We start from the raw sequence: 17,477 nt of genomic DNA on the forward strand, positions 1-17,477 counted from the left end.
TCCCCTGACGAATCACAACCAGCCCTACACATTGAGGAGTACTACGTGCAGTCAAGCTGCAGCCCCAGTTCCTCTCTGGAAACTACTGCCTGCCCCAGGGAAGTCAGGGTGGAGGCAGCCTCAGCTGTAGCAGCAGCAAGACTGGGAGAGGCTTCCTGGTTTGGCCTGTGGGAGGGAGAGGGGAGGGGAGGAGGAGAAGCAGAGAGCCCTCTTGGCTCCACCTTGTTTAGTCCCGAGCCAGAAGGGCACCTGAGAGGAGTGGCTGTACTCTGCTGCAGCAGTCCGCCTCCTCTCCACTGTCCCAGCGGCTGGCACTGCCTGTGGAGTGTGGACATGGCACCTTGTTCCCAGGGGCTGCCTGGCCCCAGCTGGGTGGGCTTCCTGCTGCTAGGTAAGGACTGCAGCCCTGCTCTTCTCTCCCTTTGCTTGTCAATCCCTGCCCTGGGCTCTGCTCTTAGGGGCAAGAGCTCCAAAGCAAGCTGGCAGGCAGGCTGGCCGGCCGGCAAGCCAGCCACTTTCTGGGCTGTGTGGACAGCGGAGAGCTCACAGGCACTCTTGGACAAACAGGTTTGAGGTGTCTTCCAGGCACAGAGAAAGACTCCCCTCCACTGTCATTTCCTTGGCCTCCTATGGGAATGACCAGGTGGGGGTGCCCAGCAGAGGGCCCAGTGCCCAGAGGGGATGGCCAGTAGTGGTCTCATTCTGTTCAGGCCAGCTGCACTGCTATTGCCTGCCTGTACCTGCACAATGTGGCCTCAACTCTGCTTTTCTCCAGCTGTCAAACGCCATCTGATTGTGGACGGTTTACCCTGGTGTGATTGAACAGGGGCTGTGGTGAAAATATTGTCCTGAGCTCCTGTTTATTCTGCGTGTATTTTTTCCTCTCCTGCCAACCTTCCCCTCCCTCTGGAGGGCTCTGCCAAAAAGAAGGAATGTTTGTGCTCTGCTCCACTGAGAGATAAAGGGAGGCCAATGCGGGAATGCGGGATCAGTTTCCTCTCCCGCAAGGGCTTGGCTTCTCTGGAGACTCTCCTTCCCTCCCTTGTGAAAACAGACCTTCACACCTTTCCCTAATGCAGCACTTTTAAGAAGAGACACTTGGCAGGTTTTGTTTTTTCACTGTTTCGCTTTCCGCGCCATTCCCCTTTTCCATGCCGGAAACGGAGGCCAGAAGGCAGCCGCATTTTATGCAAGACCAGCCTGGCAATGCCTGTGTCCTAGCATGCCCAAGCCCAGCGCTCTACCCGTTGCATCACACGGCCACAGAGTTCATTCGCTGTGGACACAGAATCAACTCACGTGTTTTGTAAGCCGGATGTAGGAATCAAACATCTCTATCATAAGGAGTTACTTTACCATGAATCACTTAGAGGAGAAGCAGAGCCAAGGTCCTGGCAGAAGTTTCTTCCTTCTTCTGCAGAGGCAGCTCTTGGCTTTTCCTCCAACCTGACGAGGGTAGTGGTGGCAGCCTAGGGATTGATGGATCAGGTGGTCCAGCTGCTGCCCAAGTGCAAAGAGACCACTGGGGACCTTGCCACCTTCCACCCATGAGTACTGGCTTTGCCCAACTTCTAAAAGAGAGCTGCTTTATTTATTTTACTGTTTTATTTTGTGCATCGATACCCTGCCTTTGTTGCATCATGGTCAATGGGAAGGGAGCGGTGATTCCCATGTGTCCTTTCACCTGTGCCCTAAGCAGATACAGAGTGCCTTAGCATCCAAACAGAGGCTGCAACCTTTGGCATCTGGGTAAGGGCAGTGACCCTTTCCCTGAAGATTGAAATTAAGGAGCTTCTCAGGGTGAGCAGGAGAAAGAGATGGGCAGCTAGCAGCCCAGGGACTAACATAAGCCAGCTTTGGGGGATTTTAGGCATGGGAATCCTTTACTCTAGAGCAGCCAGTCTCCAAAGCCACTGCTCAGTTTTATTTACTTAATTTATGAATTGCTTTCCCTATAACATCCCCATGTGACTTAACAATAAAAATAACAACCATGAAGATACAATCTCAACCTAGTACACATAAAAACGGGGATGAAAATCTCCATTTAAAAGGCTTTTTGGAAAAGGAACTTATTCCCTAGGCACCAAAAAGTCAGTGAATATGCTGCCTGCCTGTTATGTAAAGGAGGGGTTTCCAAAGAGTAGGTGCTACACTGGAAGAAGAAACTCATTTTATTTTGGGGTAGCCTTTTCTGCCTGACAGTTGCAGATAGGAGAGACCAAAGTCCCCCCCCCATGCTTATAGTGTGTAGCAGGAGCCCATCTTCTTCAGGAGCTGAAGCCAGGCAGGGCACTGAGTCCAGCCATCTTGCCATCTTTCAGGGCAGTTGAGAAGCCCTCCCCTTCCAGCCAGGCCCAAATGCACCAAAAGGGCAAAGTGTCACCCCAGGCTGCCTGAAAGTCATCCCAAAGAAGGTTTAGTCAGGGGATCACCAACCCTCTCTCTTGGCTCTGGGGGATTATTGGTGCTAAGCTGGAATGCTGACACTCTCGTGTGTGTGTGTGTGTGTGTGTGCGCGCGCGCGTGTGTGCGTGCGTGCGCGTGCCTCCCCCCTGTAGGAGCTCATTTTCTATGCTTCTTTCCCCTCCAGTGCTCTGGCCTGTGTCAGCCGTGGACATTTATACCCCTAAGTCCCTGGAAGTCCTGAACGGGACAGAAGTGCGCTTGAAATGCACCTTCCGCAGCTATTCTGCAGTCGGGTCAAAGTTGACAGTGTCCTGGCACTTCCAGCCTGAGGAACCTGGCAGATCTGAGTTTGTAAGTTCATCTCTGCAGCCTTTTTGTGGAAGGTGACCCGGGCTCTTCCCCAGGGTTGTGGCCCCAGTTTGGTGCTTGGCCTCCAGAGGATTCTTGAGCAGCTGTGAAGTTGGGAGTTTTGCAGCCCGGTTTCTGCAATCCTTTCACCACCTGCCTATACCCATGTCCAATATGTTCTGAATAAGCACCCTGCACTCTCGTGGAGCAAAGGGGAGTGGGTGTCACCTTGTACCATGGCTATGAAGCTCCAGAGACCAATTACGCCCAATAAAGCGGGACTTGTAAGTGGCTCTTGCTGATCAAATGTTTACAGATCCTGAAAACAGCTTGCATTATAATGTCTCTGCTCTGAATGGCTGCAGCTGACATCCATGCAACAAAAACTAGTCCCTGATGAGAAGATGGTTCAGATCCCTCTTGGGAGATTGGCTTAATCAAGGGCAGTTCACCACTGTTGGGCAGGGCTGGCCCAAGGCATTTTGCTGCCTAAGGCAGAGAGCTAAAAAGGTGTTCACCCTCCCTAGCCAGGACCCGCACTTTGAAAAGTCTTGCTGTCCCACTCAGACACAAATCCTCTCCCACTCTTTGGTGCTGCCTGAAGGAAGTTGCTTCACCCTGCTGCACGGCTGGGCCAGGCCTGACTAGTCAATCTCACCCATTCCCATGGAGTATATTCATTTAGAGAACCTCCTGCTCCTCCTCCAGGCCATTTTCAGTTTCAAAATCTCCTGCAGAAGTGGGAGGTCCTATCCACAGAGGACCGAGGTCACTGAAAAGTGGCTGTCATTTAATACCAGTAGCGGCAGGCATGATAACTGGACTTCTCCTTGCAACTTCCTAGGTTTTCTACTACAGTGAGGAGCCTTTTCCACCGACATCAGGCCGCTTCAAAGGCAGAGTCACATGGGATGGCAACATCCACAAGAACGACGGCTCCATTATCCTTTGGGACACCAAGCCCAGTGACAACGGGACCTTCCAGTGCCATGTGAGGAACCCGCCTGATGTGGACGGTCCGACTGGCGAGATCCAGCTACGAGTGGTGACGAAAGGTTTGTGACTTCGGGGGGAAGGTGCAGGTGGGTTTGCTGGGGGGGAGAGGGTCTGCTCAGTCGCCAGTGCTGCTGGGGTACAGGGGCCACTATATCCCTCTTGCACGCCCAACATGCCTTTCATCCCTGCACAGTGACTTTCTCAGAGATCCACATCCTAGCGTTCATCATTGGCGCTGTCTGTTTTCTGATGATTGTCATCGTCGTGGTGGTTGTCATCTGCCGCTACCGGAAGAGAAGGCATGGAGATATGGAGTCAGAGGTGGAGGAGACAGAACTGTAAGTTGTGTGTGTGTGTGTGTGTGTAAGGAAGCTGGCTAGAGGCGATTTGCCTGGCCTTGTGGGAACCACAACTGGTCTCTTGGCCGTCACAGAAAATGGACACCAACTGTTCATTGATACAGGTAAATCACTCTCTTCAAAAAAAGATGAAGACAATGACCACACAGCCTTGAGAGACAGAGCAAGGGATGGTTTGGGGCTGGGATCAGTAGGTTATGGCTGCAACAAGGAACCAGGAGTGCCAGAATTCACTTGCCTGGATCCCATGAAGCTTTAATGGGTCACAGGCGAGTGCCAATGGGCCGGGTTGTTGACAGGCTCTGGTGAACCAGAGAAGTTAAAATGAAAAAGGCCGAGTCTCTACACACGTGGCAGAATGACGTGGGCCTGAGGTGGGAATAATGGAAGCATCCAACTGATATTTATCACTTCTAAACAGACTGCATTTTAAAAAATCCTCCTAAACATCTTAGGATCCAAACTCCTGAAGGGGTGACTCTTCTCATATTGGTCTGCCTGTGTCTTGAGGTCTTCAGCCAAAACCTTCACACAGGTGTCTCCTTTACCTGGTACTCAACAATGAAAGAAAAGACTTTTTCAGTGGTGGCTTCCCAGCTGGGGAACATCTTCCCAAGAGAGGCTCGCCTGGTGCCAACCCTGAAATCTTTTCAGCCCCAGGCAAAACTGTTTGCTGTAAATTAGTTTTATGAACTGTGTTTATTGCTTTGTGGTTGAAATGATTATTGATTGCATACCACCCGAAGTCCCAAAAGGATGAAAAGCTGTATAAATATGTTTTGTAACAGATAAATAAAACCTCCCTTCCAATGGAAGTTTAGCCCACTTGGGGAGAAAAGTTCCACTCCACTCCACTCACAGCTGTGCTAGTTTCCCATCGCAAGCAGTTTTCATTATAGGGCCATTCAAAGTTGGGACCCACACCCTGCAGCTACAGTTTTCAGTGTGGTGCAGACCATTCTGCTATCTCGTTCTTCTGCTACGTATACAAGGTGAAGGAAATTCATTGCAAAACATTTTGATGGCTTTGTGTCGAAGTGGAGGAAAAGTCAGGCCAGAAACTGAACTGCCTACAAGTGGGGCACATTTGCTGTGTTACTAGCATAGACTTGTGACCTACACAGTGAGCGCTGCACCGAGTGGACCAGGACAGTGACTTTGGCAGGACCCAGGACAGCTGAGCTTCACTAGCTTCTAGGTTGAGGTTGGACCTCCTGCTGCTCCTCACCTTTTCCCAAATCCAGGAGGGACTCCTGCCTTTCATTTTACACAACAGCCTCTTTTTTCCTCCCTGACCCCGAGGCCAGAGAACTTGGCTGGCTTCCTAACTACTGCCTTTGTTGCATTTGATAACAGGCCAGAGAAGGAGAATTTGAAAGAGACAGAGAAGCACCTGCTGGAAGAGGGAGCCTAATGTGCCCGGTAGGTACCTTTGGCCTTGCCCCTTTCTCCAGAAGGCATTTCTGTCACCAGGTGGGTGGTAGAGTCCAAGGTGGGTCAGCGGAAGCCCAGAGGAAGGCATCTCCATCTAGCCGTTCCAAATGTTTGGGAAAAGGGCCACAGCTCAATAGCAGAGCACCTGTTTTGCAAGCAGAAGGTCCCAGTTCAATCCCTAGCACTATTTCCTGGTGGGACTCGAAAAAGACCCCTTGTCTAAACCCCTGGAGAGCTGCAACTAGCCAGTGCAAGCCGTATTGACCTAGATGGGCCCAATGCTCTGACTCTCTATAAGGCAGCTTCCTGTGTTCCCCTATCCCTGCAAGAAAGAGCACTTATAGGAGCTTTTAAATAAGATCTAGCGCTTGAGTTTGGCTTTTTCCTTTTTCCTCCACTCCCCTTTTCCTTTAGTGTTGTGCCATTTTTATTCTAAACCTGAGTGAGGGTAGGGACTATTTTATTACTGATTATTGAAAACAATTCAGGTAGCATTTTTTGGGGGGCTGAATGGCAAGATCTAAATACAGTGGTACCTCGGGTTAAGTACTTAATTTGTTCTGGAGGTCCGTTCTTAACCTGAAACTGTTCTTAACCTGAAGCACCACTTTAGCTAATGGGGCCTCCTGCTGCTGCCGCACCGCCGCCGCACGATTTCTGTTCTCATCCTGAAGCAAAGTTCTTAACCCGAGGTACTATTTCTGGGTTAGCGGAGTCTGTAACCTGAAGCATCAGTAACCTGAAGCGTATGTAACCCGAGGTACCACTGTACTTTAAATGAATAAAATAAAATAAAATTGGAGGGAGCTGAGAACGTTGTTACATACCTTGTGGATAGAGGAATTGAAACCTTTTTTTGCACCTTGTTGGCACACCCCTGCAGTGTTGCCCTTGCTGGCCTAGGTTAAACCCATCACCCTTTCCAGCATTGCCCTCAGGCTCAGGGACAAAGCCTAAGAGTAACCTGTCTACCTGTCTGTCCTCCTCACAGGTCTACTGCCCACCCCCATAGGAGCTGGAGGCTGGTTCTTCAGAGTTCTGGATCAGAGGTGGCGGATGCCACAAGACAGCTGTCCCTGATTCCCTTGCCTTAGAGAAGTGCATCATCACTGTTATCTTCAAAGGCCCTCTGAGGCTGCAGCTCTTGGTGGAAAGACCTTAAGGCTTGGCCTATAGCAGAGTTTGGCAGTTCCTAGTGATGCTATAGTGTGTGGGGGGGGAGTCATGGGGGGGTCCCCAGCCCTGGCCTGGTGCGTATCTGTGAGGAATTATTCCAAGCAAACTACTGAAAGGGGGGGCCCCTCCATGTACAACTGTCAGAGAAGGCAAAGACTCTAACACACAGCCTTTTTCTCAACTAGGGCTATGCCATTCTTGCACAAATACAGTCCAACTTTCTAAGTTTCTGGGGAGCTCAGCCTGGCTAGACTCCTGAGGCTTAAAGGAAAATAATAATAATTAATTATTATTTGTACCCATAGAGGCCCTCTCTACCCCTACAGAGCTAAATTTGCTGTTAAACGGAGAATAGAAACAGAGTTGAAAAGGACCATCAGTGCAACCCCTTGCAATACAGGAATCTTTTTGCCCAAGGTGGGGCTCAAACCCACAACCATGAGATTCTCCTGCTCTGCCAGCTGAGGTGTTGCTCGGAGTCACAGCCCACAGTGCTCCAATCATCCTATAACCAGCAGTTCAGTATCCACAGTAGCTCCAATATCTGTAGGGTTGGTCAACATTTTGAGCCCAGGAAGAAAGAAGCTGATGATGGGTGGGGCGTCTGGGTTTCTGTTTCTTCACAGTGAGCCATCACCATTCCTTTCCCTGCGCACCCTGCTCCCCATGCGCAAGCCAGGATTCTCTTCCTCCTCCTCCTCCTCCTGGATTTCTTCAGCCGCTGTGGTATCTGGAGATGCAAACGGACTTGTCCAAATGCTGCGACAAACCCCTCTTCCCGCAGAACTTGCACCCAGGGCCATTTGCAATTCAACAGCTTTCAGGACTGGAGGCTTTTCAGGAAGCCTCAGCCAGCCTTTCTCTGTGCTGTATATTTATTGCTCAGAAACTGCCTTTCAGCGCTCCAAACCAGGCCAGTTCAGCCTCTGCTTGCCCCACTATTTGGGGAGGGGGCGAGGTCACATCTGTAGAGCCCCTTCCTCCTCTGCTAGAGGACATGCTCCTTCCCCCGCCAGCCTGCCTTGCAGGGGAGCAGGGGGTCGTCCTGGGCCCCTGAGTCAACTGCCAAGCGGGCCCGGTCCGCTTCTGGATATGGAAAGTGGTCGGGGGAGGGGGCACCTTGGGGGCGCGGGTTTGTCCTTTGCCGGCCCGGCCCTGAAGTTTAGTTGTCCGTAAGAGTCTGGTTACGCAATTGTATGTAAATAAGTTGTATTTCACAATAAAAACCGTAGACCTTTGGAAGTCAAGCGAACTTTCAGCCTGCCTTGTAAATTTTTTCCCCGGGCTTCTCGTGGGGAAATCGGCCTGCCGGGAGGCCCCTCTTCCCGCGGCGAGGTCTCAGCAGAGGCAACGCGGCCCGGCAGCGCCCTAGAGAGATAGGTGGCCTGGCGTCGGCGGCAATATCACTGCTCCGTCTCCTGCTTGTGGAACCGGTGACGCCGCAGAGCGCTTGGATGACTCAGTCGCGACTGGCGTCTTTTCGGCGCCTCTGAGCATGTGCAGAGTGCCGGCTGCTGGGCAGGGAGTGTCTCTGGGCGGCCATTTTGAGCCTCTCCCCTCCCTTTCCGGCCTCACCTGGGCGGACAGGTGTCGTCCGAGGAAGTGGCGAGGAAAATGGGGCTCTCGCGGAAGAAGCCTGGCGGTGGGATCCTCCTGCTTCTATGGGGTGAGTGAGGGGCGGAGGCGGGAGCGGGGCCCTTCCCTTCCCCAGCGCTGTCCTGGATCTCGGGCTTGGCTCTGGTCCTGTGGCCGACCCGACCGAGAACAGCCGCCCGGGCCTGGTGCCAAACAGCGAGGAGCGCAGCCAGGTCTCCTCCGGAGCAAGTCGACTCGGGGTCCAGCTGGCTGCCTGCCTGTCGGCGGTTCGGGGTCAAGGGAGACATTGGGGTGCGGCGAGGGCTCCCTTCGTGGATTCCAACCGGGAGCGAATCGGGGCCAGAAGCCTCGTGCCCCTTTGCCTGCTGCCCGGGGAAGAGGTGCACGGCCAGCCCGGCTAAGGGAATTTTCTACCCGGAGATGCGACTCCGCCAAGTGGCGGAGCGAGGCGACGGGGCTCGGCCCTCCCGGCTCCTGTAGGGATGGTGGACCACGAGACTGAGCTACCCTGCGGGGTTGTTGTCAAGAGAGCAGCTGGCCCAGGCCCTCGAACAGGGGGGAAAGCCAAACAAATGCCCAGAAGTCGTTGTCGTAGGCTGAAAGAATCACTGATGGGTTGTATTGAGTGCTTTTCTTACTCCGAGTAGACCCATTGAAACGAGTGACCCATTGAATAAAATAAGATCTGCAGCGTTGGATACAGTGAAAAATAAAAATCTGCCCCAACAAGAAAGAAAATGGGAATTTCCCTCTGAAGTGGAGTCTATAAAGCACTGAGACTGGCACTTCTAATGGAACCCACACCAATCCTCCCCACCCCAGACTAAATGTTTAGGTCCCTGCCTCTGGGGCTGGTGTTAGACATTGTGCTGCCATAGGCAAAGGATAACCTCTGCTTCCAGAGCACAGCAATCTATCTTGTGGGGGGTGGAGACCATGGGGGGCACAGCACCATCCTTCCAAGACATTGCTACTGCTCCCCCTTGTCATCCGCCCAAGGCAGTTTCTTCCTTTTGTCTAATGATGGGGCCCCTTCTCACCACCTCTTCTCGCCACCTGCTGGTAGTTGCTATGTCTGGAGGCTGCAGAGCACCAGAAGGTGCTGTTTTTAGGAGTCCTTTGTGGCTGGTTCTGTGGAGTTCCTGATCTCTGCCTGGCCTGGGTGGTTCCTTTGATGAGCTAAGCACTTCCTGCAAAGTGGGTCTGGTGGAAGAGGAGCAGCAGGAACTCTTCCTGTGAACACCTCTGCTCAGGTGACTAACCCATCTCTTGGTGTTATATGTTGCAGCAGCCTTTGCCAGAGTCCACTCCCTGGAGATCCAGGCTGACTCAGACGTCCAGGCCTTTGTGGGTGAGGCCGTGATCTTGAAGTGCTGGTTCAAGTCCTCCTTCCCAGTCACAGAGAAGCTCACCATCGATTGGACATACCGACCTCTTGCAGGGGGCAGTTTGGAGCCGGTGAGTGGTGCTTCCACTGTCTGCCTGCTGGCTCTTGGTAGAGTGGCACACCTGCTTGCCACTTCTGCTGTGGTGGGTGCCAGTGGTGCATAAGGTGTATATGGTGGCAGGTGTGCAGCAGAGCCTTTGTCTTGCTGCTCTGGGGGTGCCAATCGAATGGCTTTCAGTATCCCTGAGATCATCATCCTTCCTGAAGCATGAGCCTACCTTGCTGGAATGTTGCTGCAGTGAGATTGGCTCTTGAAAGGCCTTGACCCATTGGCTCTTGGCTGTCATGGGACGTGATGCTCACCATCTCTATATTTTTCAAAAAAATAATAATTTTTATTTGATTTTACAAGTGCGGAATTATAACAATACAAAATACATATCCATATTTAGAGACTTCTCCAAATTTCTGGACTTCCCACCTTCCCCTCCATGGGTCCAATTGTCAGCCTTTTCGAATGCATGTTGTTCCATAATCCAGGGAACCAAGCAGTTACAGGGAACCAGGCAGAGGGCCTTCTCGGTAGTGGCACCCGTCCTGTGGAATGCCCTCCCACCAGATGTCAAAGAGAAGAACAACTACCAGACTTATAGAAGACATATGAAGGCAGCCCTCTTTAGGGAAGCTTTTAATGTTTAACAGACTACTGTATTTTAATATTTTGTTGGAATCCACCCAGATGGATGGGGCATAAATAATGAATTAATTATTATTATTATTTTTATTAATTTATTATTATATTTTATATCACTCCATTTTGTCCATAGTATCTGCTACATTACAAGTGTTATTGCAATCCGGCTAATGTTTTCATCTGCTTACAGTGGTCTCCCAGACAAATTATAATTTTTTCCCATTCTTTATTAAAGTTTTGGTCTTCTTGGTTCCTGAGCTTTCCGGTCAGTTTTGCCATTTCGGCATAGCCCAACAGCTTAGCTTGCCATTCTTCTCTGGTAGGGACTTTGTCTTTTTTCCATCTCTGGGCTAGTAGCATCCATGCGGCTGTCAGTGTTCACCATCTCTAAACTCCTCTAGATCTTCCACTACCAGTCAGATGCCTATCCAGCTAAGACGGGCACCTTCCGTGACCGGGTATCCTGGGTTGGAAACGTGGCCAAGCGGGATGCTTCCATTAGGATCAACAACCCAATGATGGATGACAACGGGACGTTCACCTGCGCAGTGAAAAATCCCCCTGATGTGCAGCATAACATCCCCCAGACTATGCTGACTGTCACTCAGAGAGGTAAAGCAATGTTTCTAGTCCCTGTGGTCATGGTGGTTCTGCCTCCCCGCCTCTCCCAAGCCTTTCCTGTCAAGAGCATTAAAACCCTGAAAATCCCAGCCTCTTAGTGCCATCTCCCCCCTGCCATCCTCTTTTTTTTTTTATAATATTTTTATTAGACAATTTTTATATTCATACAAACAAAACATACATAAACAAACAGAAGACAAAAACAAAACAAAAAACAAGTACCATTTCATATCCTAATTTCTTAAACCTTTCTTCTTCGACTTCCTCATGCCTCCCGTTTCTGTATTCCAAATTCTAATCAATTGTTCAGCAAATCTTCCCTTATTTTGCTATAAATTTAAGCTAATCATCCTTATTCTCCTTGTCTTAACCATTACTAATAGTAACCATTTACTTTAGTCCAACATCATTCTAGCTATCATTAATTTTGTAATATTTCTTTAAATAGTCCTTAAACTTTTTCCATTCTTCTTCCGCCGCTTCTTTTCCCTGGTTTCGGATTCTGCTCGTCATTTCTGCCAAGCCCATGTAGTCCATCACCTTCATCTGCCATTCTTCCAGTGTGGGTAGATCCTGTGTCTTCCAGTACTTTGCAATGAGTATTCTAGCTGCTGTTGTAGCATACATAAAAAAAGTTATATCTGTCTTTAACACCCCTTGGCCGACAATGCCCAAGAGAAAGGCCTCTGGTTTCTTAGGGAAGGTATATTTAAATACCTTTTTCAGTTCATTATAAATCATTTCCCAGAATGCCTTAATCTTCGGGCACGTCCACCAGAGGTGAAAAAATGTACCTTCCTTTTCCTTACATTTCCATCCCCCCTGCCATCCTCCACCAGTTGCATTTTCTAGCACGCACTGCTTCAGGAGAATGGTAAGACAGGCCCTCATTCTACCCTGGGGGCTGCTGGGGTTGAGGGTCAGATCTGCTCACTTCCTGCCTTAGTCCCCAGAGGCTGGCAAGTACAAAGTGCAAAGAGAAGGGGTGGGGCTCACTCACTGTATCTGTGTGAGCCTGCAAGTAGGACCTGTTTTTTGCCATGGTGAGAGGCAAGTTCTTTGGGGTGTCTCTTCCCTTTCTGCCTTTTGGAGATTGCAAAGCCTGCTAGGCCTACAGAACCAAAAGTTTATTTTGAGTCGTTCTTATTTTAATGTAGAACCATGGCTAAGGACATAAACTGCCACCTCAGTTTTATTTGGACTGGTGTCAAGTGCCCATTGCTGAAGAAGAATGGCCTGATGTGACCGAGAAACAAATAACTCAAGTCAAAAGCAACATACCTAAAACAAAGAACTCTAATGACGTATAGAAGTTCAGAGTCTATGTTTCTCTGATTCTTTCTCAGTTCTACAACTGGTATTTGCAATTAGTTCATGCTAATTACAGTGGACCCTTGGGTTACGTTACCTTCAGGTAACATAACTTTTGGGTTGCGAACGTGGCAAACCTGGAAGTTTCGCCGTGCGCGCATGCGCAGAAGTGCTCTGTGCGCCTTGCGTGTGCGCAGAAGCAGCGTCTCTGCTTATGAAATTTTCAGGATGCGCACAGACCCCTGGAATGAATTAAATTCATATCCAGAGGGTCCACTGTATAAAACATTCATAAGTTTATTCAGTTTATATTGTATTCCTGCTTTAATTTTTTATCGTAAGCAATTTGCTTTATTTTCTATAAGTTACTTTCTTTTACTTAAATTCCATAATACCATTAAGCTTTAATAAGCTGATGGATTTGTTCCAGTCACAAAACTGAGTCTGCTGCGGAAATCCCTAGTTAAGCTTTCATGTTTCACCATGTTTCTGCTGAAAAATTCAAACCCTGATGGGAAGACTCAGTTAGCATTTTGTGCATTGGCCAGGGATTAGCATGGTATGTGCTTACCTCCCGTCTTCTGTTCTGGGGACTGGCTGTGACACCTCCTTAATTCAGCATTTTGCCTTCTTTTCTCACATGGGTTGGAAACTCAGTTGTGGTTTGATCTTGGGTGTTCCCCAGAGGCCCAGGCTGCCCTTCTGGTGTGCATGTAGCCTGATTCCTGCCTCTTTCTCCAGGGGCCTCCTTCCAGCTGACGTCAGCTGGGCTTCTCTCCATCCTGGTCTTCCTCCCCTCAGCCATTGTGGTGGCCTTGCTCCTGGTTCGAATGGGCAAGAAGCTCGGGGTGCTGAAGAGCAAGAAGAAGTGCAGCTACAAGAAGTCCTCCATCGAAGTCTCTGAAGAGTGAGCACTTTGTGTTCTGTGCTTAACCAGGGAGAACCAGGGAGTAGCGTTTGGGATGGGGAGGGCTGCCCTGAGGGTTCTTGTTGGGCTCCTAGGGCTTGTACTCAAGGTCACTTAATGGAGTTTAATGACACCACCCCATACAACCCTCACCATGCCCATGTTCTCAGACCAAGGGGAATATAATGAGCAGAATATGTGGTTATTGTGGAGCAGCTGATTCAGACTGTGAACCCTCCATAGGGCATCAGCAGGTGTTTTGATGATTGACACTCCACTGCACCTGGTGCCTCAAAGGCATGTCCCACCGACTGTCAGCTCCTGCATAAATCTTGGGAGCCTGGTGGTCTGCGGTTGTTGATCCACCTGAGGAGGAGCAGGTGGTGGTGGATTCGCCTTCATTGGAGGTTTTTAAACAGAGGTTGGGTGGCCTCCTGTCAGGGATTCTTTAACTGTGATTCCTGCATTGCAGGGGGTTGGACTAGATGGCTTTGGGGGTCGCTTCCAACTCCACAATTCTGTGAACAGCAACCCCATGGAAGCTTTGTGGCAGATGCAGGGGGCAGGGTAGGGCAAGTCTGGTCAAGCCTCTCCGGTGAGGAGCTGCTTGTCAGGATAACTGGGTTTCTTTTGGAGGGGATGGGCAGAGGGAGAGCAAGCTGACTGGCACAGGTGTGCAGCTGGCTGCCCTGGGGGTTTTGAGGGGGGCGGGTGCCAGGCAGGCAAAGGAGACACATGCTGGACTCACCTCTGTGCTTTTCCTGTAGACCTGAGCGACCTAAGTGCAAGGAGAGGCTGGCCGCCTGGTGTCTGCGATGTCTGGTAAGCAAAAGTGCCATTCTTACACACAGCCAGTTTGACGCTGGCAAGATAGCAGGGAGGGCAAAGCGTCTTGGGCCTGCCATCAAATTCCCATTCATGCCTGACCCAATCCAGAGGCCAAGATTGAAGTCTCCTACCTTTGCCGCTGTAGGTGTCAGAAGGGTGGCGCCGTTTGTGAACAGGGCTGGCCTGGGGGAGTGGGTTGGGGGGCATAGGAACAAACCCACCTGCAGGTACCACCCATTGTTTCCATTTGCCCTTCAGTCGTGAGAGGCATGCTAGTCATCTGGCCCTGGAGAACCTCCCTCTTTCCCTCCTGCCATTGCTAGCAGGTGCACCATTTCGGGCAGGGGCTGCAAGGGGAATAGGAGAGTTAAGTGAGCACCATTTCCTGTTGCAGCTGGCGTCCAGGGTGGGGGTATTCTACAGCTTCATCTGAAGTACTCTCCCACCCTTTCATAGGGCTGGTCCTACCATTAGGCTTGAGTGAAGCAGCTGGCTGAGGCAAATGAAACCAAACTTGGTTTTCCAGCTGTTTTTGGACTACATTTCCTATCATCCCTGACCACTGGGATGATGGGAGTTGTAGTCTAGAAACAGCTGGAGACCCAGGTTTGGGAAACCCTGGTTTAGGGTCTTGTGAAAGGGCAACAAATGGCCAGCGATTTAATCCATTATTGTATTTTTAGTCTCATAGAGAGGCCCTTTCAGGTTTTTCTCATTCAGGTGCCAAAATGACTTGCTCTATGTACCTTGACCTGGGGGAGGAGACACTTAGTGTTCCACCACAGGTAGCAAAATGTCTTTTTGGGCCAGCCCTGTTTGCCAATGAAGTAAAGACCAAACATTGGATGGGTGGGAGAGTTGACTGTCCCTTTTGTTTCTGAACAGGAATGTTTGTGTGGTTGGCATGTGGAGGTTTTACTATGTGATAATGTTGTGAAGTCCACAAGTGCACATGCGGGCTTCAGGCTCGTGGGCCTGAGCTGCTGAGGATTTTAGCGTCTCTGTGCTGGTGTTTAGCCAGAGTATGCAAGGAGGTTGTCAGCAAGAGTACAAAATAAGACTGAGTTGAAGGATCCCGTTGGTTATACAAGGAAGTGGCATTGCAAGTGTGTGCCCTGGTCTAAGAGTCTGGCACAGTTGTCCATGAATCTAGCTTTGTGTCTCAGTCCATTTCCCACAGTGGTCTCATCCTCATATGGAGGTTTCTGAAGAAGACCAGGGTGTACACTCTGGCATGCTGGGCCTGTGTGTGTGTGAGAGAGAGAAGAGGGGGCGGAATCTAACTGAGCTTCCTTGCAGACCTGGGTTCAGTGAGTTGCTTAGCACAAAATCCTCCAACTCATTTCTCCAGCAGTAAATTTCTGCCAGGTGAGGCATTTGGGGGGGGCGTGTCTTGTTGGCTCTGTTGCTTGACCTTTTCTTCTTGCATTCTGTTCAGGATTCAGATGATGAGGATCCTTACTGACTTGAGGACAAAGGTATTTTTTCTGAATGTCATCTGAAGGCCAGCAGGATACATCCCAGTGATTCTTCAATGAATGGAACTTTGGCGCTGGACTTCATGGTGTCAGGAGGGCTCTGATGGTGTGTGTGAGATCAGGTTCTACCTCATGTTGGGGAGCATCAAGATGTTACAGCTTCTCTTTGGTTGGTGTGGCTCTTGCCCTGTTTCTCTGGATGGAGAATGCAGCCTGTGAGGATTACAGCTGTCTGTTTGGACTGTTGGGTTCTGGGTAAGATGACCTGTGCTGATTGACACTCTTGAGCTGCTGCTTCTCCACACACTGCGTTGAACTCAGCCACCCTTTAGCACTTGACTCATGAAAGGTATTACTTGGTCCTCCTCCTCCTTGCCATATTTTTGCACAAACCTCCCGTCTATTTCCTACTCCCGCAGCAGCAGCAGCAACAACAACAACAGCAGCAATAACAAAATGCTTGGAAATGGTGTGGGCACCTTGTGTCTGGTGGCCAGTTACCACTGACATGGAGAAGTGGAGAAAGGGCTGGGCTATATCTGAAGCAGGCAAATGTTAGTGCCTGCAGTGGCTTGCAGAGAGTTGGGCAGGTATTCCATGGCTCAAGGTACCAGAGAGGTTCACTGTGCTTTTCTTTCCAGTGAGAGAGAAGGGCCACTGTGTGATCTTCTCCTTTGGCTGCTGCCCTTGGCTGCTGGTTCAAAGCCAAGCTGGTCGTAGGCAGTGGAACCAGAGCAGGTAATGGTGGGGGGACTGGGCTTCCTTGTAATGAAAGCCAAGTGCGGCAGCTGGCCTTGTGCTGGGGAACCTGGGGCTGGTATTGTGTTCCTAGGTTCAGGCATCTTGGAGCTAAAATGTAAGAAAAGCCTTCATTTGGAGATCTATGCACACCTCAGGATGTCCCCCAAAGGCACAAGCATTTGGGAAGCCCTGGGACAAGACTCTAGAGCAGTGGTTCCCAATTAGCTAAGTACCGTGGACCCCCTACTTTTGAAAATGTTGTTATCTCTATGGCACGTGAATGGTGCCATGGACCCTCTGGATGGGTTACACTGCCTCACTGGGGACTGTGGGCCACCGGTTGGGAGCCCCTGCTCTAGAGGACTGTTCCGCATTTACTTACAGAAGAATTTCCTCTTTGTCAGCCTGACTTTCCTCTCCAGAATTGCTGCTTGTGTGTGTGCAGATGCCAATATGTGCATTGTCTCCTCCTCTTCCACAGACATTCATTCTTCAGTGGGGCCTTTCTGTGGATAGGGGCTGGGGGAGGAGGATTCCCATCTCTCCTGTAGCCAATAAACATCTTTTACCAAGCCCGTCTAATGGTCTTTTTTGTTCTGGCCAGGAGTGGGCGGCAGGCAAGCTGTTGAAAGAAAAGGGCTTTGCCCAAAGTGGGCAGGGCCAAAGCTAGCATGCATGCATCAATCAATCAATCAATCACACAGTAATGTCTATGCTGATTGGCAGCTGCTAATTTTTCTCCCTGGTGCTACAAGGAATTGAACTTGAGAGTACACCTCTCACAGAGGCAGTAGACTTCTGATTACCATTTGTTGGGAATCAGAAGTGGGGAATGCAATTGCGTTCGGGTCCTGCTTGCTGGCTTCCCATAAGAGGCATGTGGGTGTCCTCTGGGAGAGCAAGATCCTGGATAACACAGGACCTCTTTGGCCCGATCCAGCAGGCTCTTCTTAGGACCTTCTGCAAGCAAACAGAGGTTCCACCACTGAGCTGCAGCCCATACATTAGGGTTACCAGATGTCCCTGTTTCCTGGGGACAGTCCTTGGATTTGCAAATAAGTCCCTGGACAAATTCCATCCCTGGATTTCATCTAATGTCCCCGGGAAACGCAGCAGTGGCAGTCTCAGCAGCCTGGAGCAGTTGGCTCTGGCTGGCTTCAGGAGCTGCTCAGAAGTCCCCATATGATGGTGG

The 17,477-nt window shown here is 50.3% G+C and overlaps 2 protein-coding genes across 3 annotated transcripts; both read left to right on the forward strand.

Moving 5' to 3' along the window:
* Window positions 1-211: 211 nt before the first annotated feature.
* Window positions 212-7,974, forward strand: MPZL2 (myelin protein zero like 2). The gene is made up of 6 exons (XM_053366839.1): window positions 212-391; window positions 2,594-2,760; window positions 3,602-3,812; window positions 3,947-4,091; window positions 5,469-5,534; window positions 6,538-7,974. Exons 1-5 carry the CDS (start codon window positions 334-336, stop codon window positions 5,524-5,526), a joined length of 639 nt encoding a protein of 212 aa, XP_053222814.1. The 5' UTR covers window positions 212-333; the 3' UTR covers window positions 5,527-5,534; window positions 6,538-7,974.
* Window positions 7,975-8,063: 89 nt separating this feature from the next.
* Window positions 8,064-16,857, forward strand: MPZL3 (myelin protein zero like 3). Of its 2 annotated transcripts, none has more exons than XM_053366838.1 (6): window positions 8,064-8,388; window positions 9,610-9,776; window positions 10,801-11,011; window positions 13,073-13,238; window positions 14,006-14,060; window positions 15,505-16,857. In XM_053366838.1, the coding sequence occupies exons 1-6, from the start codon at window positions 8,337-8,339 to the stop codon at window positions 15,529-15,531; spliced, it is 678 nt and encodes a 225-aa protein (XP_053222813.1). In that variant the 5' UTR covers window positions 8,064-8,336; the 3' UTR covers window positions 15,532-16,857. The 2 variants fall into 2 exon arrangements, with proteins under 2 accessions (XP_053222813.1, XP_053222812.1); XM_053366837.1 differs by having other exon boundaries at window positions 8,067-8,388; window positions 9,607-9,776.
* Window positions 16,858-17,477: the final 620 nt, after the last annotated feature.

The sequence above is a fragment of the Podarcis raffonei genome, chromosome 15 (genome assembly GCF_027172205.1).
Source record: "Podarcis raffonei isolate rPodRaf1 chromosome 15, rPodRaf1.pri, whole genome shotgun sequence".
Classification (NCBI taxonomy): domain Eukaryota; kingdom Metazoa; phylum Chordata; class Lepidosauria; order Squamata; family Lacertidae; genus Podarcis; species Podarcis raffonei.